This window comes from Rhinatrema bivittatum, chromosome 15 (assembly GCF_901001135.1).
Source record: "Rhinatrema bivittatum chromosome 15, aRhiBiv1.1, whole genome shotgun sequence".
Lineage (NCBI taxonomy): Eukaryota > Metazoa > Chordata > Amphibia > Gymnophiona > Rhinatrematidae > Rhinatrema > Rhinatrema bivittatum.
Genome location: NC_042629.1, coordinates 27,639,783 through 27,665,210, shown reverse-complemented (window position 1 = coordinate 27,665,210; position 25,428 = coordinate 27,639,783). Strand labels below are relative to the sequence as shown.

Genomic DNA, 25,428 nt, shown 5'->3' with positions numbered 1-25,428 from the left:
GCCTCTGAAATTAGGTGAGAAGAGATCATATAGAGCTGTCATGAAACCAAAATGGCGGGCAGTATACTGACAGAATTCCTCCAACTGGGTTGAGTGTCGGCTTTAAGGAAGGAGGCTTTGATTCCTTCAGGCTCTTATGTGGTAGGGGAGTCAAGGCTAATGAGGACCAAGAGATTATGGCTAACCCTCCCTCTTTTCTTTTTTTTTGTTCTGGGGTGTGTGGGCAAAGGACAGACTTGGGGGCAAATTTGGCTAAACTGGGGGGACTCAGTGCCCTCAGCCCATGTTTCTGTGAAGCAGAGGGCATCAACAGAGTCATTCTCGAGATCATACAGGAGGTTTATCTTGTAATTAATTGGTTATTTAGGTATCTTGGTACCAGAAGGGTAGCTGGGCTGGAGGAGGGAGCATCTAGTCCATGTTTATTCTTGGTGGATAGAAAAGATTGTAGGAGTTCCACTGTCTGCATGGGATGGGAATGTTTTGTGAATATTTGCCATTGCTAGTAATTATGATAATTGGTGATAGTGAGGAGGGTTGGGGATTTGGATCAATGAAGAGAGTGAGTAGGAAGGGAGAGATGACGTAGAGAATGGTAGGTTTGTGAGGTACAGGGATGGCTTGAGGTAGGTGTGAGTGTTGGGCACTAGTATCTGAGATATTTTGTGAGACTTGCCTTGAAATTCTGAGACATCTGAGTGTATGGGTTGTGAGCCCTTGTGCTGTGGCATAGCTACTAGGCCCTTGCCGACAGCTGGCGAATACACTATGGTCTGAAACAAGCTAGAGCTTCGCCTACTCCAGCCCTGTTGCCTGCAGGTTGTGGCCTTGGGTTCCAGGGGCTGGGAGGGCTTAAGTGAGTCCTGAGGGCAAACCAGGAGAGAGTCAGAGCAGGCAGCAGACAAGGCACAGTCAGAATAAAAGGCAAAGTCAGATCCAGATGGCAAGCAAGGAGTAATCCAAGTCTGAGACAGAGGTCAGAACTGGAGAATCAGGCCAAGACAGACAAGACACAAGACAATGACAAGACTCCGAACAAGGACAAGGCAACACGAGACAAGACTCTGAGAATAAGGTGAGCAAACAGGGAGAGGCATCAAAGATAGGGCAAGGTTGGATGGGGCAAAGCAAGGCTGGGTGAGGCAAGGCTGAACAGGTGGGATGAGGCAAAGATGGAAGGCAGGCCTCGAAGAGGACTGGACGAGGCAAGGTAAAGTAACACACACTGCTAACAAGCAGAACGACCTGTTGCTGAGGCAAGGCAGCAAGCGCAGCTGGGGCCTTTAAACCCAGTCGCGTGACATCATTGGATTGCAACAAGTGGCCCTACTTTCTGCCACGGGAACATCAAAAGGTGCCGCGCAGTTGTCTGCGTTAGTGGTGTTCTTGCCACAACTGCCAGCATCTTGCAGTGAGTGCCACTAGTCGCGGGATGATCCTGCAACAGGCAAACTTATTAACACCCCCCCCCCCTCCCAAGTTCCTTTCTCAGGTCTCTTGTCTTCGGCTTCTGGCGAGAACAATGATGGAACACATTTGCCATCTGGGATCCTGGAAGGTTCAGCCTGATTTCCAGAAAGGAATCAAAGAATTCTTTGGTTTTGGAAGGACATGAAACAGCACACACTGACTGAATCTCTTCTACAGGCGAGGATCCTTCAGAGACAGGAGAGCATGGCTCATGGGTCTATGAATCATTGTGTTCAATGAGAACAGCCCCAGCCTTCTTTACAGTGACATTTACCACCATGATGAAGGGCTTCAAGAAGTCCAGGCAGTCAGTCGAGTGGCAAGGCGGCAAGATTCTATGGTTTATTGCATTGGTTGGTGAGATGTACTGGATTGGCAGGCCCAACAAGTGAGGCAAGATAGTCCGGGCCACTGTGTTTGGAGGCAGAATCCGAGCAGCACAATGTTCTTGGCAGGAAGGGCCCCAGTGTGTAATCTGCAATGCAGACCAATCAATGAAAGGCTGGTGGAGCTTGAACCAGGGTAATCTCAAAATGACGGGATTGACTGCCTTAGGTAGAACATAGAACTTGATGCTTTCCCAACGTGAACCAATCTGCATGGTGATGGACATAGTGACTATGATAACGTAGCCAGGCAATGGTTTGCCATAGACCGAGAAAATGGTGCAAGGTATGGTGAAAGCAGTAATGGGCCAGCCATAGTGGCACAGCAACAACTCTTGAATGAAGTTGTCCCTTGCTCCAAAATCAAATAATGCCTCGGTCTCGAAGGTGAGGCACACAGGTACTACCGGCTGTGGAGAGGGACCCAGGTGATTCAAGACTGTCTTCTTGACTAAGGCCCCCCCCCCCCCCCCCACATTCTGAGGTTTGCCTGACTTCTCAGGGCAGTGGCTAGAGAAATGCCCCTGCACAACACAGTAGAGGCAGAGGTTATATTGTCTTCACCTCAGTTTCTCCTCCTCCAAGAGCTGGGATCTACCCAACTGCATGGGTTCTTCAGAGGTGATGACCATCATGGTGGTCTTCATGGGGTGCTGGAAGTCAATAGCTAAAACAACAGGTCAGTGGGAAGTCTTCTTCTCCTGGGATTGTTCCTGGAACCTTAAATCCACTCGGATGGCCAGGGCAATAAGTGCTTCCAGAGAAGGTGGAAGATCTTGGCCTGCCAGTTTGTTTTTTATTCTGCCAGCTAGCCCTTGCCAGAAAATGGCCCTGCTGCACTGGGGCATGCCAGCGTCTCATGGTGAGTGCCACTGGTCGATCCCGCAACAGACAAACATAATACCGAGAGGAAGAATCTTCAGAAGGATAGACGTGTTAGAATGGTGTAGTAAAAATGATAGGAGTCAGGTGGTACCTTATAGATTAACCAATTTATTGAAGCATGAACTTTCAAGTCCACTTTGTCAGATGCATGAAGATGATTTCCCCATTCATGTTCTGGAAGTGAAGGCGGCAATGAGTGAAGGGAGGGGGATATCAGTTTGAGATGGGCCTGTCAGGACTCACCTCTGCAGCTGTCCTCTAGGCTTGTCCTGACACCAGGCTGCCAGAAGAAGGGTGCCATCTTCCTGACTTCCCAATTGACCTGAAGCTGCCTGCGAAGCTGCCACTTTCCTCTTGCACTCCATGCTATCAAAGAAATCACCTCCCATCCTAAAAGTCTATAAAGATCTGCTGCGATCCACAGCAGCCTTCTGCCTCCAGCATATAGTGAAGATGAATTACCACTATGGAGGAAAGAGAGTGATAGAAAGCTGGAGAAATTGAGGAGGAGGGTGAGAAGAGGCCAGAAAGAGGAAAGGAAAGGCAAGAGGGGAACAAGTCTGAAGGGAAATGAAAGGGAATAACTGGAAGGGAAGAAGAAAGGTAAAAGCTAGAGGGAGGAAGAGGAAGGTTGAAGGGGAATTAAACAAAACAAACAAAACAGAAGTAAATGAGAATAATGAGACAGAAAGACATATGGAGGGGTGGCACCTGCAAGGCAAGGGGAGGGAGATGGCATATGCAGCACTGGCACCTAGTGTAATAGCAGGTTTTTGATAGAATTCTTGATGGCTGCTATTTGGGATATCACTGTTTCACAGAATCTTTTAAACCTCTTGCCTTATGGCCTAGAAATACACCCAAGACACAGCGATATCCAACATCACACTTACTGTCGAACCTTTTTAAATCTTAGCAGAGTCTCATGTAGGGGGTGATTTCTAGATTCGGAACATTTCTGTGAGATCTCACTGTAAGACTTTATCAAAAAGACAGTGAAGGGAATGCTTTCTGCCAGACACGCAAGACAGAATATCAAAGAATTCAGATTTAATATTTTATGTTATCATACCTGCTACTGTTGCCATAGTAACATTCCCTTGCTGCAGAGCCGATGCTGGTACCACGATCCCTTGCGGACTCAATGTACCCGTAATGGTACTCTGTACTTGCTAGGAAAATAAAAAGTAATATACTGAGTAAGAATAAAATGATAGAGTAAAGCAAGTTCGCTTACCGTAAACAGTGTTTTCCATAGATAGTAGGATGAATTAGCCATTACATATGGGTGACGTCATCTGGTGGCACCAAACGGACTTGTCTCTCCAAGCTAACAAAACTTTGAGCTCTACTGAGCATGTGTGGGAGTTCCCACATGGGTATTGCCTCGTGAGTCAGTAACATAGCTAACTAGCTAGGTAGTCAATTCTCCAGGTAGGAGGGCAGGTATTCCATGGCTAATTCATCCTGATATCTACGGAAAACACAGTTTACGGTAAAAAAAAAACAAAAAACTTGCTTTTTCCCTGATAAGCAGGCTGAATTAGTCATTACATTTATTTATTTATTTAGAAACTTTTATATACCGGTATTAGTGGGGACATCATACCGGTTCATATGGTTACATATGGGGAGCCCCAATTTGAGAGTTGCAGCGAGACTACATTCTGCAATACTGCCTGTCCAAAAATGCCTGTCAGCTCTTAAATGGTTGCCCAGACAATAGTGAGAAGTGAATGTGCATACAGAAGTCCAAATGGCACCTTTGCAGATATCTTCCAATGAGACTTCATGTAAATGGGAAATGGAAGATGCCATAGCCTGTACATGATGGGCTTTTTATTTTTATTGTGATGAGAGTGAAAACAGTAAGAGGCGGAGAAACACCCGTGGCATTAATAATATGGACTCTATAGCATGTGTGAGTTATATTAGGTGTTTGTTAATAATATACTTATGTTCTGTTGGTTTTAACTTGTTGTGAACTGCCACATTTGTATACAGAGTGACGGTATACAAGTAAATAAATAAAGTAAACAAAATAAAGGTCAAATCCAGCTGCAGTGTAACAGTGTGAATGCAGGCTGTTAGCCAGCTGGACAAGGTATGCTTGGGTACCAATGTATCCAGTCTACTGGGGGTTGTATGAGGAAAAAAGCTGAGATGTTCAGTGATGCAGTTGGGTTATATTTTTTTTATAACATACAAGTACCCTTTTAGAGTCAAGGGTATGAAGATGTTTCTCCCCATCATGCACATGAGGCCAAGAGAAGAAAGTGGGCAAGATGATGGACTGAGTGAGATAGAAAGCCAACGCAATTTTTGGCAAGAACTTAGGGTAAGTGCAAAGCAGTACTCTTTGTGGAAAAACTGCAGATAAGAAGGATAGTGCATGATGGCTTGAAGCTCACTAACCCTCTGAGAAGAGGTAACCACAATTAGGAAGAGTACTTTCCAGGTTAGGTATTTTAGGGAGGGATTCTCCAATGGGTTGAAAGGAGGACAATGTTTAAGTCCCAAGGTACCAGGGCTTTGTGCACCAGAGGTTTCAGGTTCAACAAGCCTTTCATAAACTTGGAGATGAAAGGATGAATTGAGATAGGTTTGTTGTCCACCAGGGACATGATAAGCTGTACACTGAGGTGAATCTGTACTGAAGATGAAGCAAGTCCTGAGTTGGATAAGAGGTGGAGAGGACAACAGTCATTGTGGGTCACAAGGGAAGGGATAAAGGCCATGACTAGTACACCAGCTGGAGTTTCTAGACCATTTAAATGGAGTAGTTTTGTTTTCTGGCAGAAAGCAAGACATCCTCAATGGCTTTAGTCAAGGAAAGGTTAGCAATTTCTGAGCATTCAAAATCCATGCTGTGAGATTGAGGTCCCACAGATTAGGATGAAGCAAATTTCCATCTTCCTTTGTTAGTAAGGATGGAGCTGAACAGAGGTATACTGGAGGACATACAGAAACTCATACAAGATAGGCATACCAGGAACATACAAGAGCTATGAGGATCATCCAAGTGTGGGCTTGTAGAATCTTTTGATCTGTCCTTGACAGTAAGGGAATAGGTGGAAAAGCATACATGAGGTTTTTCCCCCAATCCAGTAGGAATGCGTCTTGAGCCAAGCTGAGTTCGCTGTGATAGTCGAGTTTTCGATTGCTTTTTGTTGTGAACAGGTGATTGAGGGTCAACCCCATAATTTGAATAGTTTCTCTGTAGTAGATTGATTGAAAGACACTTGTGAGGACAAAATATTCTGCTGAGGCGATCTGCCAAGGAATTGCTTATCTCTGGCAGGTACATGGCCTGACAGAGTATCCAGGTACCTGTGCCTCCCTGCTTGTTGAAGATGTCTTAGTTGATGGTTTGAAACAATATGTTCTTTACCTGGAGCAGATACGTGAAAGCCAAAAGAGCATTCTTGATCACTTGTAGCTCAAGTAGCTGCCATATGCCACAAGACGATCAGGACTTGTTGGGCGACAATGTCAAAGGACTCATAAATGGCCTTCTCTAAATCCTTGAGCAGTTGCTGGGAGCAGGTTCACCCAATCTGGTCTGAATGAAAAGTTTCAATTTCCGGACACAGTCATTAGCATACCGCATCATGTAGAATTGGTGGTAAGCGATCAGAATCTATTACTTCTCTGTACCGAGCCTCTAAACAGGATCGACTTGGGAATATGTATCAAAGAATAAACATAATTGCTGTGGATCTAGAAAAACATATTTGGAATTTAAATAATTCAAGACACATTTACAGGGATATTTCAGAAGAAAAGTGGCTCCCCTTGCCAACACCTCAAAACGCATAGTTAAGAATTTCTCTCTTTTCTCCTGAGAGATTTTTGATAAATCTTGAAATATCCAAATTTTCCCTCCATGATATTGTGCCATATGATTACGCATATCTTCCTATGACAAAGGTATCGGCATGGAAGGTGGTGGACATACCGGTACTCTCGGTTCCACCGGTGGAAGCACACTGATCAGCACATCCAGTCTGCCTAGAAGCGGTGTAAGCACCGTGGGTATCGGGTCGGTGACTGGGGCTGGCATCGGTGACGGTGCCAATGGAGGTCGGAAGCCCTGAAGTGCTTTACCGATGGCCTCTTGGATCATCCGATCCAATTCCATGTAACCCCAGCTCCGGAGTGGGAGGCAATAATGGCGTAGCCGGAGGGTCCACTGGTAAAAGTGGAGTCGCGGCTCCCTGCACCGATGAAGGTGGGGAACGCCTCGGTGACCTGGTCGCAGAGGAGGATGGAGCCTTCTCTGGACGGGATTTCTTTGTTGGTGGTTCTGTCGACACCGATGCCGAGGGCTTGCCTGGATCAGCGGACTGATCCGATGCCGGTGGCGACGCTTTTCACAATGTTCTCCTCGGTTCTTTTCCTGAGGCGAGGAGGAAGAAGTCGACACCTTCGGAGTAGTCGATGCCAGTCGGGCAGCACCAGTGTCCCGCTGCTGGCGAGAGGTCGATGGCACCAGCTCAGACGATGTCGAAGCGGTCGATGGAGTCGGGGGTTTTGACTGAAAAAGAAACTCCATCTTCTCTGAGCAGGCCTTACGGCCCTTCAGCGTCATTTGGGCACATTTGGTGCAAGTTAGGATGTCATGGTCAGACCCCAAACACAGTACACAAACTCTATGTGAGTCTGTGATGGACATTGTCAGAGGACAGTCGGGGCACCGACGAAAACCTGATACCATGGCTTCGACAAAAATTTAGCCGCGGTGTGGTCGATGGCCAGTAAGCCCCGAAGGGAAAACTCGATGGGAATCGACCGCAAACGAGGGTATAGCCTTACCTTTCGACTGCGGAGTACGGAATCGATAGGGGGACCCCTATGGGGTAAATTGTTTTGAAAAATTTGAAAGAAGTTCCGTGAGGAAAATTCCTGTCAGGAATCTCTAGAGAGCTCCTTAACCCACGTGGCTACTGAAGGGGGACCCCTGCTGGTTGCAGGATTAGTGCCATGCTGGGCATGCCCAGTAGGTGCCAGTCAAAGTTCTAGAAACTTTGACAAAAGTGTTCCGTGATTGGGCTCCATCCTGATGATGTCACCCATGTGTGAGGACTACCATCCTGCTTGTCCTGTGAGAATGGCCTTTAATTTTACCAGGTCAATCATAGGCCATCCTAAGAAACGATGTAGCCCAAGAAGGGCAGCTCTGTTTGTTCAAAGAAGCACTTTTGCAACTTGGCATAAAGTTTGTGCTTTCTCAGTCATTGTAAGACCTGCCAAACACGCCCTCAGTGTTGGGCGAGGATCTGAGAGCATACCAAGATGTCATCCAGGTATACCACCAAATGAGACTGGAGGGAATCTCGAAATATCTCATGTACCATTGCTTGAAAAATAGCAGGGGCGTTACACAGCCTGAAAGGCATGATCAAATATTTGAAATGGCCATCCCTGGTGTTAAAAGCCATTTTCCATTTGTCCCCCTCCTTAATTGTATCAGACTGTAGGCTCTCCGTATGACCTACTAAATGTTATGAGAATTTTTTAAGAACATAAGAAATTGCCATACTGAGTCAGACCAAGGGTCCATCAAGCCCAGCATCCTGTTTCCAACAGTGGCCAATCCAAGCTACAGGTACCTGGCAAGTACTCAAAAAACTAAACAGCCAAATTATAACCCCCCCCCCCCCCCGCAGAGAGACCAGGGAAGAAAGAAGACTGGACAAGCATCGAGATAGAACACGGGAGCAGGAATACAAGGCAGGACCAAGGACAAGTAATGCACACCAAAAAGCAACCTACTCAGGAGACCTATTGCCGAGGCAAGGAGTCCCGGTCTAGGTAGGATTAAATAGCCAGGGTGTGTGTTGTCAACACTGGGCAATGGCCAGGCTTTCCCGACGAAGTGGTACAAACTGTGCGCCTATCTCTCCATTGGTTTCCAGTTGTGCGCGTACCTGGGCATCCAAGGTCGGTGTTCTGTCGAGCGGAAAGTGACTTGCAGCAATGAGTCTGAGGAGGAAGCTGTAGCCTAACACCCAAAACTCAGCAAATCAAAATATATAGTGGTAAGCATTACAAACAAATCATACAATATACTATGCAAATATTCTTACAATATTGCAAAAAAATATTTATCAAATGGATTGGAAGGTGGACGATATCTGAAATGAATTTGGGATATTATCAGAAGGTGGATGATATCTAGACTGGAGTTGAATTTTGGGGGGGGAAAGAAACACCACTTTAAATTATAGGATTGAGTCTTTATTTTATTTTTTGATTTAACAGCTTTTAATATACCGGTGTTTGTGCAAGCACATCACACCGGTTTACAATAAACTTGAGAAAGGAGGAAATTACAAAAAACAGGGAGTGGGGGATGGAGCAGGAGCGAAAAAAAGGGGGGGGGGGAAGAGAGAGGGAGGAAGGTGAAGGAGGAAAGACAGCAGCTGAGAAGGTAAAAGGAACGTAGCAGTATTTACAAGAGAGGTTGCTTAACGGGGTTATACATTGTTGCTTAATTACAGCGGTTAAAAGAGGGATAAATAGATTATATAGAGGAGATATATGGATGCTTACTTACAACAGTTATGGGATATATTGATAACTTATTTGAACATTTAAACACATAGATGTAAAATATTAGCTTATTTACAACAGTTATAGTTATAGCAGGTACTAAAAGGGAGCTTAATTTAAGGTTTTTAACACAGGTTATATGTTTTAAAATTGAAATACAGTGGAGAACGGTAATGGGTAGCGAAGGAGTGGGTGGTGGGCTGGGGGGGTATAGGGGCGGGTGAAAGGAGGGAGGGGGGGTAAGAAGGGGGGTGTGACTAGGGAGAGACCAGGGGGGGGGGGGGAGGCTGGGTGGATTAGGGGGGAGGCTACGAGGGGCTGGAGTCGGGGTAAGCCTGTCTGAAGAGCCAGGTCTTAATGCCTTTTTTGAAGATGGATAGGGAGGGTTCAAGACGGAGGTGTGTGGGGAGGGAGTTCCAGAGGACGGGGCCTGCGATGGTGAAGGCTCTTTCTCTGGTGGTGGATAGGCGAGCTGTTTTGAGGGGGGGGGGGTGTGAAGGGTGCCTGTGGAGGTGGATCTTGTCTGGCGGGTTGAGAGGTGGAAGTGGGGCATTTCTTTAAGCCAGGGGGGGTTGTTTTTGTAGAGGGTGTTATGAAGAATGGTAAGGGTTTTGTATTGGGAGCGGAACTGGATGGGCAGCCAGTGTAGGTCTACTAGGATGGGTGTGATATGCTCTCTTTTACGTGTGTTGGTAAAGATTCTAGTCATGGCGTTTTGGAGGGTTTGGAGAGGTTTGATGGTGGAGAAAGGGAGGCCTAGTAGCAGGGCGTTACAGTAGTCCACTTTGGAGAAGATGGTGGACTGTAGGACTAATCTGAAGTCTTGAGTGTGGAGTAAAGGCTTGAGTTTTATCTTGAAGGTGGAGGAAATATATGAGACTGAATCTCACTGTTGTGATTAAGGGGGAATAGATGAAATTGCTGCAATTTATTTAGCATGAGTACTGAGTGTTTGTGTGCATGTACGTTGGATGTGTGATTTATATTCTAACTTTTTAATATACGAGTGAATGTGACAATTGTGGGATTGCATCATATATAAATGCTGTATTTACATATACGTGTTGGTTTGTAATTTTCCACTATGATGATTTTAAAAGATTTTAATAAATATAAAAGAGCAACACCTTCCTAAATGAATATCAAAATCCAACAAGTAAAGAGATGTAGGGACTAAGTTGTCACAAATATGTATAAAATAAACCTTAATCAAATCTTACGTTTCTACACTTTATCGTTAAAAGAAGAAACCGTATTAGAAAAGAAGGTATAGGGATTTTAATCCACTGTCTCTTGTCCGTAATGGACTTCAAACAGTATCAGTATTTAAACACCAAAGATTCAAATAATGTACCATGACTCTCCCTATTAATTTATCAAAAAGCATTTATTCATGAACCTTTCAAAATATACCCACAGTCAAAATCTCTCACAACTAAAAAAATCTTTAATTTAAATGCACACAACTGCAAATGGTTGTTGAGCATTGTTAGCTTGATAAATACACCAACTCAACATGGCCCATGTTTTGTCATAAAAATTTGCTTTCCTCAGGAGTTCTTTTATATGTTATCATTATTCAAAAGGATACTTCACAAATGGCAAACACACTCAGCGCTTTGTAATGCATATTCTTTTCTAATAGTGTAAATGTATTTGCAAAATAAATTGAATTAAGTATATGTGATATTTATTTTTCATGGTTTGTATTTTTCCACTAAAGTTATAATTGGCCATTTCAAGGATGCATTGTTGAGCTGACCATCCTAATTTAAAATGGTGAACTAAATTCTTTGGAGCAAAAGAACTCTCTTGCTGTTACGTTTCGTGGCTAGGCCTTACGAGCTGCACCACTCACTCAATGTCCCGAGCAGCCAGTCCCCCTCTCCGCAGCAGGATACTGACATTGCCGCTCCTCCTACAGACTCCTCTAAGCATATGCGTGCCAAACCGCACTCAATTTAAAGAGCTCATGGCAGAAAACTGCTTGGGATGCTCTTTAATGACGTCACCTCTTCAGCCCGATAAAGGGCCCTCCAGGACATCCTCTTGTAGTCCTCAGCAATGGGTCGACTACATAGTAGTATGAGTTGCTACATTCACGTTCAGTTTCTGCCTGCCTTGTCTCTCCAGCCCAGTCTGCATCATCTCTCCAATCCAGCCTGCTTCGTCTCTCCTACCCAACCTCCTTCTGCTCCTTCAGTCCCTGTCAGTCCTTCTCCTTGCTCCCCTCGCCTACTCTCGGACTGACTTCTGACTTGACCTCTGCTCAGACCCTGACCTCACTTGTCTTCCACTTGCCTCTGACCTCAGCCCGAACATTGATCACTTTTGTCTGCCACTTGCCTCTACTCCCCGGAATCTGAGGGTTCAAACTAAGGGGAAAGGGGCTGGTATAGGTGAAGCTCTGATCAGTCTCTTCCTCGTCCAGTTCCTCCACCTGCCAGTGGGGTTTTAAGGGCCTTCCCTGTAGATTGAGCCAACCTCACCACAGCAACAGGGGTCCACGAATATTATACTCTCCAGTTGTGTACTTTCCTTGCAAAAGTGAAACACCAAGTCCATAGATGGAAAGGAGCAAAATTAGATCTGGATCAGTTGGCAACCCTAGGTACATTAAAGTCCACATATACTGAAGCACATAGATGTTTTAACATGCAAATAATGAACACACAAGTACACAGTATGTTATAAATCAAACCTTTCAAATCCACACCAACTGCATATTTCTTATCCTGTGTAAAAATCCATTTGTTCATTAACCTAAAAGGACTTCACTGTCTACCAAAATGTAGCATAACATACTTTTCTCACATTTCCAAAAGTTTTCTACAAAAAACTTAATTTGAATTCTGTTCTACCTGGGACTGGATTGGAGAATATGGACTTCCAGGATCTCCACTTAGCAGAGTTTCACTGTTCATTTTAGTTTTCAAGCAGGCAATATAACGACTGCAGAAATCCTTGCAGAGTTCATTCACCTTTTCTAGCTCAAGTAGGTGAATTCGCAAAACCTGAATTGCTTTTACCATCTGGAGAGAAAGACAACAAAAACACAAACATTAAGAAAGGAATAGAAAACGCACACTTTTCATGGATATATTGACACTACATTTTTCATTAAGCCACTAATAATGAACACTGGATGCATATTCATACAAGTTTAATTAATGAATTCCTGGAGTTCTTTCATGCAGGCAACAACAGTCAATTCCTGTGGTACTTTTCTTAAGGCAAGATGAATGAAATCTATGTATTGATTTTATACAGGTTAATTTTATTTAAAGGGAAATTTTCAAACATCCTGCATAACTTATGTTTCAAATACATGCATGAGTTACACCTATTTTCAAAACAGACTTGCACATATATATTTGCTTTGAAAATTATCTTAACAAATCTACCCTGAAAAAGTTACACTTGCTATTTGGTGCACACAACATTTTTCTGAAAATTTATGTGCATACAGTTGAATTTTACAAAATATGCACCTAAGACTAAACCCCACCCCAAGTCTGCCCCAAGGAATGCTTCTGCTCAATTTGGGTAAACGTACGCGTTAATATGATATTCACACATAAATTTACCCATATATTGGGTGGGAAATTTTATCAAAGCCCATTTGTGCATATAAAACACTGTTTATGTGCATAAGTCCTCTTCAGGAGCAATTTTCAAAACTATGCAGGTAGATGCTAAGTCCATGGGTGCTTTTTATAAAAACAGGAAAAAAACAAAAAAATATGACAGATAAGGAGCATAAGGCCCATATAGTCTTCCCAAATTCATAGCCACATACTAACACAAATGCACTGTTTCTCTAAAGTTTTGGTTCAGTGAATATCATCACGCATGTTTCGCTCTTCTAAGCAAAATCTTCAGGTTGCACCTGCTCTTCATAATTACATATTTCAAGAAACACATTCCAGTGCTCATCCTTTTATGGGACCTATGATTTGGACCTATGATTTTATTGGCCCTATGTCTATGCTATTAGACAAGAAACTGATAATTTACAGTTTAGAAAAGTGTTAAAGGCCTATTTATTTGAGCAGGCCTATACTATAGATCAATGGCTGTATTAGAGAGGAATCCGCTGCAATTTTTTAATATCTATGTGTTTCTATGTTTTTTACGTTATGTATTGTTCTTTTAAAATTGTATATGTTTGGTTGTGAACCACTTTGATAGATTAATTTGGAAATCACGGACTATAAGAAATGTAAATATATAAATAAATAACCCCCAACTAATCTCTGGCTTTGCTTCACTTCCATTATGGATCCTCCCTGCTTATCCAATGCTTTCTCAAACTCAGTTACCATTTCTTTCTCTACCATTTCTCTTGGGAATCCATTCCATGCACACACAACCTTTTCTGTGAAGAAATATTTTCTGATATTCCTCCTGAGCCTGCTTCCTCTTGTTATAAATGAAGCTGGCTGCTACATGGCCCCATGCCAGCTGGGATCCTCAATGGGTCGCTCAGACCCTGTCTAGCATCTGCCTTGAAGGCTGCATGATGCAACTGTTACCACTGGCAGTCTGCGGGCTGCCCCCGCGAATGCTGTACTCACATCCTGGCTAGGCCTCCGCTGACTCCTAAAGGGGCCAGGACCCTCCTGCCCTCTTTGCAGCAGAATGCCGCACTCCGATGCGGTGACATGCTGCCAGACTCAGCAGGCGACCTCCAACAGTGACCAACCGTGCTCCACCTTAGGCACACACGCACCCAACGTTCTGGATTTAAAGGGCTCGCAGCAGGAAAAGCCCTGTAATGCCTGTGGATGACCAACACTCTTAGTCCTATAAAAGGCCCTTGCTGGCATTCCTTCAATGCCTCAGCAACAGATCCCACTACTCCTGTGTAGTGTGATGTTCAGTCTTTGTCCAGCCTGTCTTCACTCGTCCGGCTTGTCTTCTGTCTTTATCAGCTTGTCAACAAAAAAAAGGGAACCAGCTAGCATCCAATTTATTTTCTACTAAATAACTAACTGCAAGGACTGCATAAATTATCCTGGATTAAACAATATGTTAAAAAACAAACTTTATTGAATTTATTTTATTTATTTATTTATTTATTTATTTTTAATTTTTATATACCGAAGTTCTTGTGGGAATTACAAATCACTCCGGTTTACATAAAACGATGAACTGCCCAAAAGCGGATGGGGGCTTTACATAGAACTGTAGAACATAAGGAACAATAAAACCGGATGTCAATTTAACATGGTAATAATAAATATAATATAATATGTATATACAATTTAACTATTTAACGTAGTAGAGATGACCTGTCAAATCTACCATATAGATACAATAAGAATAATATAGTGAACTTATGGATTCAAAAATTGATTGAGCAGTTGTGGAGTCCTGATAGTAGGAATTGGTGAGGTGTCGATAATTTAGGGATACCTAGTATTTAGGAAGTCCTCCTGTCTAAGTATCATTGAGAATCTGGGAAGGCTTGTTGGAAAAGCCAGGTCTTCAGTCTTTTTTTGAACTCTTGATGACTGAGAGAGAGAGAGAGAGAGAGAGAGAGAGAGAGAGAGAGAGAGAGAGAGAGAGAGAGAGAGAGAGAGAGAGAGACTTGCTATAGTGTCTCTTCCCTAGACAGGTATTTGTATCCCTATGAGAGGCCCACCTAGTAACTCGAGGTGGGGATTAGGTATCAGTGTAGGGGGTTGGGGGCCACTTTCACATTCAACATGAGACGTACGAACAGAACAGTGGTCTCTTGTGAAGATTTGATGGCCTTCGGAGTGAGGAAACTCACTCCAAGATGAGATTTGGGCGATGTTTTCTCCACCTAGCTTGTTGTTGCCCAGGTAGAGTGTCCATCAAGCTAGGTGGAGAGAACATTGTCCAAATCTCATCTTGGAGTGAGTTTCCTCACTCCGAAGGCCATCAAATCTTCACAAGAGACCACTGTTCTGTTCGTACGTCTCATGTTGAATGTGAAAGTGGCCCCCAACCCCCTACACTGATACCTAATCCCCACCTCGAGTTACTAGGTGGGCCTCTCATAGGGATACAAATACCTGTCTAGGGAAGAGACACTATAGCAAGTCTCTCTCTCTCTCTCTCCCCTAGCCTGCAGGATACTGAAACAGGCTGTCTGGAAACATCATGAACCGCGATATATACTTGCAATGTAGCCCAAATTGGGTTAATAGCGTGATTTGCGCTAAGAGTGTGTTGCATAGCTGTTATCGCAATTTGCAATACAAATGCTTATTAGCATAAGGTAACACCCCTTTTTGGTATTGCATGCGATATTGGAAAATGAGCCCCTAACTTTGTTATTTACGTAATTACTTGTCCATGTCAGAAACTATGCCTAAACATGAACAAGACTGAATGTATCCTATTAAAAAGAAACAACCGGGAACAAACAGATCAAATTACCCTCTTCTCAATTGACAACATCAATATCCAACTAAAGAACACTCAGGCCTATCCTGTGAAGTGCGGCTGCGTTTACCCTGCTCCTAAGCCGTTTTTAACTTCGTTTTCGGCCGCGTTAGCCCTTCCTGCGATCCCGAATCCCCTTTAACCTACTCCTACCGCGTCCTAAATTCCCTGGGCAACCCCTTCCGCCCGCGGCATGCATATTGCATGCAAACGAGCGAATTAGCTATTCACCTAGCATCCCGTAACCCGCGCCCCGACTAACGCTACCTTTCCCTGCCGTTTTGTCGTGCGTTTAACCTGCAAACTTACCGCCTACCCTGACCCAGGCGGTAGAGGCATGGGTAAGGGTAGGTGGAAAGCTTTCCCCCAGCCCCCGCTCACCTGCCCCCGCCGCGATCATGGGTGCCGGTCTCCGTGGCAGCCCCAGGCCTCTCCCCTGCTCCCGAAGCCAAAAAAAAAAAAAAAAAGCGAAAAAAACATTGCAGCCCCCCTCCGATGTCCGGACTGGGGCTGCCACGGAGACTGCAACGGCAAAGCGACTTTTCAGTGTCCCCCCTCCTCTCGGAGCAGGGTGCGAAAAGCCGCCTTGCTCCGGGAGGAGGGGGGACACTAGCAACGGTGAAGCAACGGCGAAGACAGCGCAGAAGCAACGGCGAAACGACTTTTCAGTGTTCCCCCTCCTCTCGGAGCAGGGCGCGAAAAGCTGCCTTGCTCCGAGAGGAGGGGGGACACTGACAGCGGCGAAGCAACGGCGAAGACAGCGCAGAAGCAACGGCGAAACGACTTTTCAGTGTCCCCCCTCCTCTCGGAGCAGGGCGCGAAAAGCCGCCTTGCTCCGAGAGGAGGGGGGACACTGACAGCGGCGAAGCAACGACGAAGACAGCGGCGAAGCGACTTTTCAGTGTCCCCCCTCCTCTCGGAGCAGGGCGCAAAAAGCCGCCTTGCTCCGGGAGGAGGGGGGACACTGACAGCGGCGAAGCAACGACGAAGACAGCGGCGAAGCGACTTTTCAGTGTCCCCCCTCCTCTCGGAGCAGGGCGCGAAAAGCCGCCTTGCTCCGAGAGGAGGGGGGACACTGACAGCGGCGAAGCAACTTACTTTTCTGAAGCCATCATCAGGAACACATGCGATCGTAGCTCCTCCCGATGAAGACAAAGATGGCCGCCTGCACGGGGAAAGCATGCAATTGGCCGCTGAAGACGTGACATCACGACATCACGTCTTCAGCGGCCAATTGCACGCTTTCCCCGTGCAGGCGGCCATCTTTGTCTTCATCGGGAGGAGCTACGATCGCATGTGTTCCTGATGATGGCTTCAGAAAAGTAAGTTGCTTCGCCGCTGTCAGTGTCCCCCCTCCTCTCGGAGCAAGGCGGCTTTTCGCGCCCTGCTCCGAGAGGAGGGGGGACACTGAAAAGTCGCTTCGCCGCTGTCTTCGCCGTTGTCAGTGTCCCCCCCTCCTCCCGGAGCAAGGCGGCTTTTCGCGCCCTGCTCCGAGAGGAGGGGGGACACTGAAAAGTCGCTTCGCCGCTGTCTTCGCTGTTGTCAGTGTCCCCCCTCCTCCCGGAGCAAGGCGGCTTTTCCGCCCTGCTCCGAGAGGAGGGGGGACACTGAAAAGTCGTTTCGCCGTTTCTCCGCCGCTGTCTTCTGGCTTCGCCGGTGTCCGGGCTGGGGGAAAGCTTCGTCGCTGTCAGTGTCCCCCCTCCTCCCAGAGCAAGGCGGCTTTTCGCGCCCTGCTCCGAGAGGAGGGGGGACACTGACAAGTCGTTTCGCCGTTGCTTCTGCGCTGTCGCCGCCGTTGCTTCCTGGTATCTGTCATTTCAAATGACATTTGAAATGACAGATACCAGCGTGGCAGGAAGCCTTAGGCCCGCGCACCCAGGATCCTGTATAGGCGCTCTATCCAGTATCCTGGTTGCGTGGGCCTAAGGCTTTTCGGACGCGGCTTACATTTACATATAATTAGGCTTCAGGATCGAGCGGTAGGTGAGCTGCACTGTGCGGGTGGTAACCGTGGGTGCCGTAGGCACTAACGCAGCTCTTCCTACCGCTCGGTACTGGATCACCCTGACTGTTAGAGAACTAGGAATGTGGATTGACAATGAACTAAATCTCAAAACATGCATAGCTAAAAAAACCAGAGAAGGTTTCCACAAACTGCAATACTCAAACACCTAAAACCTTTACTATATCCAAATGATTTCAGAACTGTTTTACAATCCCTCATCTTCTCTTGTATAGATTATTGTAACGCTCTATTCATCGGTCTCCCCAAATCCACTACTAAACCCCTACAATTACTGCAAAATGCTGCTGCTCGTGTCCTATCTGGAAAGAAGAAATTTGACCACATCTCACCAACCCTGATGAATCTACATTGGCTACCTATTGCCCATAGAATCAAATACAAATCTTTATCTATTCTTCATAATGAAATATACAAAGATAACAACTTTCCACTTGATTGCATGATTAAACTACACAAACCTCCACGGTCAACAAGAATCTCTAATAAATTGCAACTAATCATTCCCCCTCTATCAGATGCAAGATTATCTAGCACCAGGAATCGAGCGTTCTCTATAGCTGGCCCTATAGAATGGAACTCCTTACCATCTTATCTAAGCTCAATAACGGATACCAAATCCTTCAAAAAAGAACTTAAAACCTGGCTATTTAAGCAAGCTTTCACAACCTAAATTAATGTCCACCCTCAGTCTTTGATTTCTCCACTTGTAAGAACCCCTTACCCTCTCATACTATCTCGACTTCCTTCTACTTAACTCTTCCCATTCTGTCCACTCTCTCTTTTCTCCCATTTTTCACCTTGAACCTTACCACTATAATTTCCACAGCCCCTTCACTTTTATTTCTCTTTTTTTCATCACTCTTCCTCTCCTTTCTGACTTCTCCATATTCTTAACTAATATTCACCTTTTCTTAAGAAAACCCAAATTCATGATACTTACTATAGTTATGTTTTCTAATAATGTTTCTTATCACTCTGCTTTGCTGAGATGTTATTGTTAACACTGATGTTTAAGTTTATATCCACTGTTAAAAATGTTTAATGTATGAAGTTGTTCATTGTACACCGGAGTGAAGGCTCCTCGCTATACTTCGGTATAAAAAAGAATCTAAATAAATAAATAAATAAGATATACGTAGGTCAAACTACCAGAAATCTCAGTTCCCGTATAAGTGAACACAAAAGTTGTTTGAACAACAAAAGAATTTCGGCACCAATTATGAAGCACTGTCTCTCAGAAAATCACCAAGTACAGGAGTTGCGCTGGTTCGCGATTGATCACATCAATGCAGATCCGAGAGGCGGAAACCGAGAGAAATTATTATACACAAGGGAACAAGAATGAATCTTCAAGTTGGGTTCTGAAGAACCAGCAGGGCTCAACAGCAAAATAGAGTGGAACAGCTTGATTCGATAGTTAGTCCCTTCAAGTATTTTGAAGTAATTCACCTTTAATGTATGAACACATTAGAATCACATTTCAAGAATAAAAGTTTGGAGGCAGTGAATTGAGTATTTCAGGGGAATTAATTTTCAATTCAGAGCATCAAATGCTATAGAATTATACTTCTAAATTTTGCGGTAAGTGCTCCATTTTTAAATAAAGTTTTACGTAAGAACTTCATACACATCTGAGACATGTCAATCATTGCTTAAAAAATGGCGCCACGCAGATACGTGAAGTACGTTGAAAACGAGTAAAGTGATTGGTCACTTTTCAAACTTTGGGAGTACTATAAAATACCCATAGCCGCGATATAAATACATACTGTCTCTGCTTGATGGAAAAGCACTGGCTTGGGCCTCTCCCCTCTGAGAGTGAAGGGACCCTCTTTTGCTCAATCTACAATACTTCCTAGAACACTTCTGTATGGTCTTTGAGAAGCCAGGCTGTGCAACAGCAATAGTATCGGACTTGCTTCACCTCCACCAAGGCTCCCACACTGTGGTGGAGTACGCAGTAGAATTTTGGACCTTGGTGTCTGAGCTAAACTGGCAGGAGGACAGTTTAGTGGCCATCTTACTGGAAGGTCTCTCTAGGAAGATCAAAGACAAGCTAGCTGCCCGGGATCTTCTCACTTCCTTAGAGGCTGTCCTAGCCCTAACAGGCAAAAATCGATCGTCTGCAGCATAGGGCTCAAGAGACCTATCCAGCACTAAAGTCAGGTTGGCACCCTGGTTCCTGCATCCGCTCTCTCCTCTGCCTAGCACAACCTCAGCCTATCTTTTCCCAGAAGAGCCAATGCCACTTGGCCCCAGAAGAGAGGCTCCGACGCAGACAACAGGGCCTCTGTCTGTACTGCGCCATCTAATGGCTCAATGTCCACAGAAGCCGAGAAACTTCAAAACTTCAATGCCTAGGGTCTATAAGGGAGATTACCCTAGACCATACTGTTCCAACTTCCCAACTATTACTGCCTATCATGCTGGAGTTGGGTTTCACTAGTTTCTCCACCCAGGCCTATATGGATTCTGGCTCAGGAGAAAATTTCATCTTAAAGGAACCAGTCGACCAACTACAGATTCTCATAGTTCCGATGACCACTTTCTTCAGTCTACAGAGACCCAGAGCAGGTTACTAAGACTTTGATGCCCATGACCCTAAGCATCAGTCTCCTACATCTGAAAAAAAAAATCTACTTCCATATAATCTCCAGAGTGATGCATCCCATCATTCTGGGACTACCGTGGCTCTGACAGCACCAACTACACTTTGACTGGTTTGTCTTACAAATCATTAACATAAGATAACATAAGAAATGCCATACTGGGTCAGACCAAGGGTCCATCAAGCCCAGTATCCTGTTTCCAACAGTGCCCAATCCAAGTCACAAGTACCTGGCAAGTACCCAAAAACTAAGTCTATTCCATGTTACCATTGCTAGTATTAGCAGTGGCTAATTTCTAAGTCAATTTAATTAATAGCAGGTAATGGACTTCTCTTCCAAGAACTTATCCAATACTTTTTTAAACACGGCTATACTAACTGCACTAACCACATCCTCTGGCAACAAATTCCAGAGTTTAATTGTGCATTGAGTGAAAAAGAACTTTCTCCGGTTAGTTTTAAATGTGCCACATGCTAAACTTCATGCCACTTCATGCAGTGCCCCCTAGTCTTTCTATTATCCGAAAGCGTAAATAACCAATTCACATCTACCCGTTCTAGACCTCTCATGATTTTAAACACCTCTATCATATCCCCCCTCAGCCGTCTCTTCTCCAAGCTGAAAAGTCCTAACCTCTTTAGTCTTTCCTCATAGGGGAAAGACTGTTCTATTCCCCTTATCATTTTGGTAGTCCTTTTCTGTACCTTCTCCATCGCAATTATATCTTTTTTGAGATGTGGCGACAAGAATTGTACACAGTATTCAAGGTGGGGTCTCACCATGGAGCGATACAGAGGCATTATGACATTTTCCGTTTTATTCACCATTCCCTTTCTAATAATTCCCAACATTCTGTTTGCTTTTTTGACTGCTGCAGCACACTGAAACGACGATTTCAATGTGTTATCCACTGTGACGCCTAGATCTCTATCTTGAGTAGTAGCACCTAATATGGATCCTAACATTGAGTAACTATGGCATGGGTTATTTTTCCCTATATGCATCACCTTGCACTTATCCACATTAAATTTCATCTGCTATTTTGATGCCCAATTTTCCAGTCTCACAAGGTCTTCCTGCAATTTATCACAATCTGCTTGTGATTTAACTACTCTGAACAATTTTGTATCATCTGTAAATTTGATTACCTCACTCGTCATTTCTTTCCAGATCATTTATAAATATATTGAAAAGTAAGGGTCCCAATATAGATCACTGAGGCACTCCATTGCCCATTCCCTTCCACTGGGAAAATTGTCCATTTAATCCTATCTGTTTCCTGTCTTTTAGCCAGTTTGTAATCCACGAAAGGACATCGCCACCTATCCCATGACTTTTTACTTTTCCTAGAAGCCTCTCATGAAGAACTTTGTCAAACACCTTCTGAAAATCCAAGTACACTACATCTACTGGTTCACCTTTATCCACATGTTTATTAACTCCTTTAAAAAAGTGAAACAGATTTGTGAGGCCTTGGGTAAAACCATGCTAACTTTGTTCCATTAATCCATGTCTTTCTATATGTTCCGTGATTTTGATGTTTAGAACACTTTCCACTATTTTTCCTGGCACTGAAGTCAGGCTAACCGGTCTGTAGTTTCCCGGATCGCCCCTGGAGCCCTTTTTAAATATTGGGATTACATTAGCTATCCTCCAGTCTTCAGGTACAATGGATGATTTTAATGATAAGTTACAAATTTTTACTAATAGGTCTGAAATTTCATTTTTTAGTTCCTTCAGAATTCTGGGGTGTATACCATCCGGTCCAGGTGATTTATTACTCTTCAGTTTGTCAGTCAGGCCTATCACATCTTCCAGGTTCACCGTGATTTGGTTCAGTCCATCTGAATCATTACCTATGAAAACCTTCCCCAGTACGGGTACCTCCCCAACATCCTCTTCAGTAAACACTGAAGCAAAGAAATCATTTATCTTTCCGCGATGGCTTTATCTTCTCTAAGTGCCCCTTTAACCTCTCGATCATCTAATGGGTCCAACTGGCTCCCTCACAGGCTTTCTGCTTCGGATATATTTTTAAAAGTTTATACTGTGAATTTTTGCCTCTACGGCCAACTTCTTTTCAAATTCTCTCTTAGCCTGTCTTATCAATGTCTTACATTTAACTTGCCAACGTTTATGCATTATCCTACTTTCTTCTGTTGGATCCTTCTTCCAATTTTTGAATGAAGATCTTTTGGCTAAAATAGCTTCTTTCACCTCCCCTTTTAACAATGCCGGTAATCGTTTTGCCTTTTTTCCACCTTTCTTAATATGTGGAATACATCTGGACTGTGCTTCTAAGATGGTATTTTTTAACAATGACCACGCCTCTTGCACACTTTTTACTTTTATAGCTGCTCCTTTCAGTTTTTTCTATTTTTCTCATTTTATCAAAGTTTCCCTTTTGAAAGTTTAGCACGAGAGCCGTGGATTTGCTTACTCTCCCCCTTCCAGGCATTAATTCAAATTTGATCATTTTATGATCACTATTGCCAAGCGGCCCCACCACTGTTACCTCTCTCACCAAATCCTGTGCTCCACTGAAAATAAGATCTAAAATTGCTCCCTCTCTCGTCGGTTCCTGAACCAATTGCTCCATAAAGCTATCATTTATTCCATCCAAGAACTGTATCTCTCTAGCGTATCCCGATGATACATTTACCCAGTCAATATTGGGGTAATTGAAGTCTAAAATCAAAAAATAACAAAGTGGAACTCAAGCAATTTTTTAATAGTAGCTTAAGAAGGTTGACACCTTCTTAAGCTACTATTAAAAAATTGCTTGAGTTCCACTTTGTTATTTTTTGATTTTGGTTGCTGTGGTTAACTAATGACTCCGTTTTGATAAGAGTTGGGTAATTGAAGTCTCCCATTATTACCGCACTACCAGTTTGGTTAGCTTCCCTAATTTCTCTTAGCATTTCACTGTCAGTCTCACCATCTTGACCAGGTAGACGGTAGTATACTATCACTATAGTCTTCCCCGACACACAAGGGATTTCTACCCATGAAGATTCAATTGTGCATTTAATCTCATGCAGGATGTTTATCCTGTTGGACTCTTTGCCATCCCGGATATAAAGCGCCACACCATTCCCGAGTGCTCCTCTCTGTCATTGCGATACAATTTGTACCCCGGATTAGCACTGTCCCATTGGTTGTCCTCCTTCCACCATGTCTCTGAGATGCCAATTAAGTCTATGTCATCATTCACTGCTAGACCCAAAAAACAAATCGGTAACCGATCCAGTGAGCTGTGTAGCAGTGCCTCAGGGGCAATTCATTCAAGCAGTCTTACATCTGATTGAGTTTTTCTCAATCAGATGTAAGACTGCTCGTTATGTGGATTCAATATATATCGAATGCATTCAATTCCATTGCTGACACTACACAGCATCGCTACGTGAACAAATGAAAGTCTAACTGCTTTGGAGTGAAATCATCCGCGCTGATAATCAATACGATATTGACTTTTCCAAGTCCTGCTTGACTGAATTGCCCCTGAGGCAGCTCTGTGCAAAAAGAGCGAAACTCGGCCAGAGTCGGGCGTTTTAATAAAGGGCTTTCTTTTATCCGATTCTCATTGTCGTCACTGCTACATCATTCACTGCTATACATTCTAATTCTCCCATCTTACTTCTTAGACTTCTGGCATTAGCATACAAACATTTCAAAGTTTGTTTTTTGTTTGTATTTTCATTCTGTTTTTTAATTGATATGGATAAGTTAGAATTTTTTAGCTCAGGTGAGTTTTTAGTTACAGGCACGTGGACTACTTTTCTTATTATTGGAACCTCACTGTCGGGATGCCCTAATTCTAATGCATCATTAGTATCCTTTGAAGATACCTCTCTCCGAACCATACGCTGCTGAGTGACTGTCGGCTTTCCCCTTTGTTCTAGTTTAAAAGCTGCTGTATCTCCTTTTTGAACGTTAGCGCCAGCAGTCCGGTTCCACCGTTGTTAAGGTGGAGCCCATCCCTTCAGAAGAGACTCCCCCTTCCCCAAAAGGTTCCCCAGTTCCTAACAAAACTGAATCCCTCTTCCTGGCACGTCGTCTCATCCACGCATTGAGACTCTGGAGCTCTGCCTGCCTCTGGTGACCTGCGCGTGGAACAGGGAGTATTTCAGAGAATGCTACCCTGGAGATTCTGGATTTAAGCTTTCTACCTAAGACCCTAAATTTGGCTTCCAGAACCTCCCTCCCACATTTTCCTATGTCATTGGTGCCCACATGTACAAACAGTCTAACTTGTTTATTTGCTACCTCACTGACTATTAAAAGCACAAACACACTAAATAATATTCCCAAATAGTTAACTTTGCCCCAATACTTTTAAAAAAGACAATGTCCCAAGCAAAAACTTACTGATTCCTTTCAGCCACTAGCAAGGTGATCCTCTCCTCTCAGTGCTCCCACTGGAATGTGGGTTACTTAGCTCTTCCCTGGCAATATATAATGTGCTCAGTGCAAAACAATCCCGTTGGAGCTTTACACTACAGTTAGTTGTCCTGAGTGACTCACTGCTGTTCTGATTAACAAACAATGGTACCTAATCAAAACAAACACACAACCTTAACACTTCAGTAAGTCAGCCAGAGTGACTCACTGCTCTCTTGATTAACAAATGTTGGTACCTATTCAAACCAAATCAAACTACCTCAACACCTTTCCAAGGTGAGTAACTGAACTGAACTTTTCAACCTTTTTACTTAGGTATACACTGCTCCTAGCTTATTTCTAGCTTCTGGCTACTTTTTTTTTTTTTTTTTTAATACAAACACTCAGTTCTGCTTACTAGCTGCCTTACTGACTATTTAAAAATACAAACAGTCTAACTTGTTTATTCGCTACCTTACTGACTATTAAAAGCACAAACACACAAATTAATATTCCCAAATAGTTAACTTTGGCCCAATACTTTTAAAAAAGACAATGTCCCAAGCAAAAACTTACTGATTCCTTTCAGCCACCAGCAAGGTGATCCTCTCCTCTCCGTGCTCCCACTGGAATGTGGGAGCACGGAGAGGAGAGGATCACCACAAGTGGAGGAGGGGAATTTAGGTTTTACATATTTTAC

General features: G+C 44.0%; 1 protein-coding gene across 7 annotated transcripts in view; it reads right to left on the bottom strand.

Annotated features, from left to right (window-relative positions):
- The window catches only part of PKNOX1 (PBX/knotted 1 homeobox 1), a 278,453-nt gene that overhangs the window by 158,014 nt on the left and 95,011 nt on the right, over positions 1-25,428 (bottom strand). For all 7 annotated transcript variants that reach the window (XR_003852751.1, XR_003852750.1, XM_029577804.1 and 4 more), the window contains 2 exons: positions 12,158-12,328; positions 3,814-3,913 (listed from right to left, as the gene is read on the bottom strand). Coding sequence is in view for 5 of the 7 variants with exons in the window: in XM_029577804.1 (XP_029433664.1) it covers positions 3,814-3,913; positions 12,158-12,328 (271 nt within the window). In the remaining 2 variants the exon portion in view is untranslated. The remainder of the gene's footprint in view (positions 1-3,813; positions 3,914-12,157; positions 12,329-25,428) is intronic.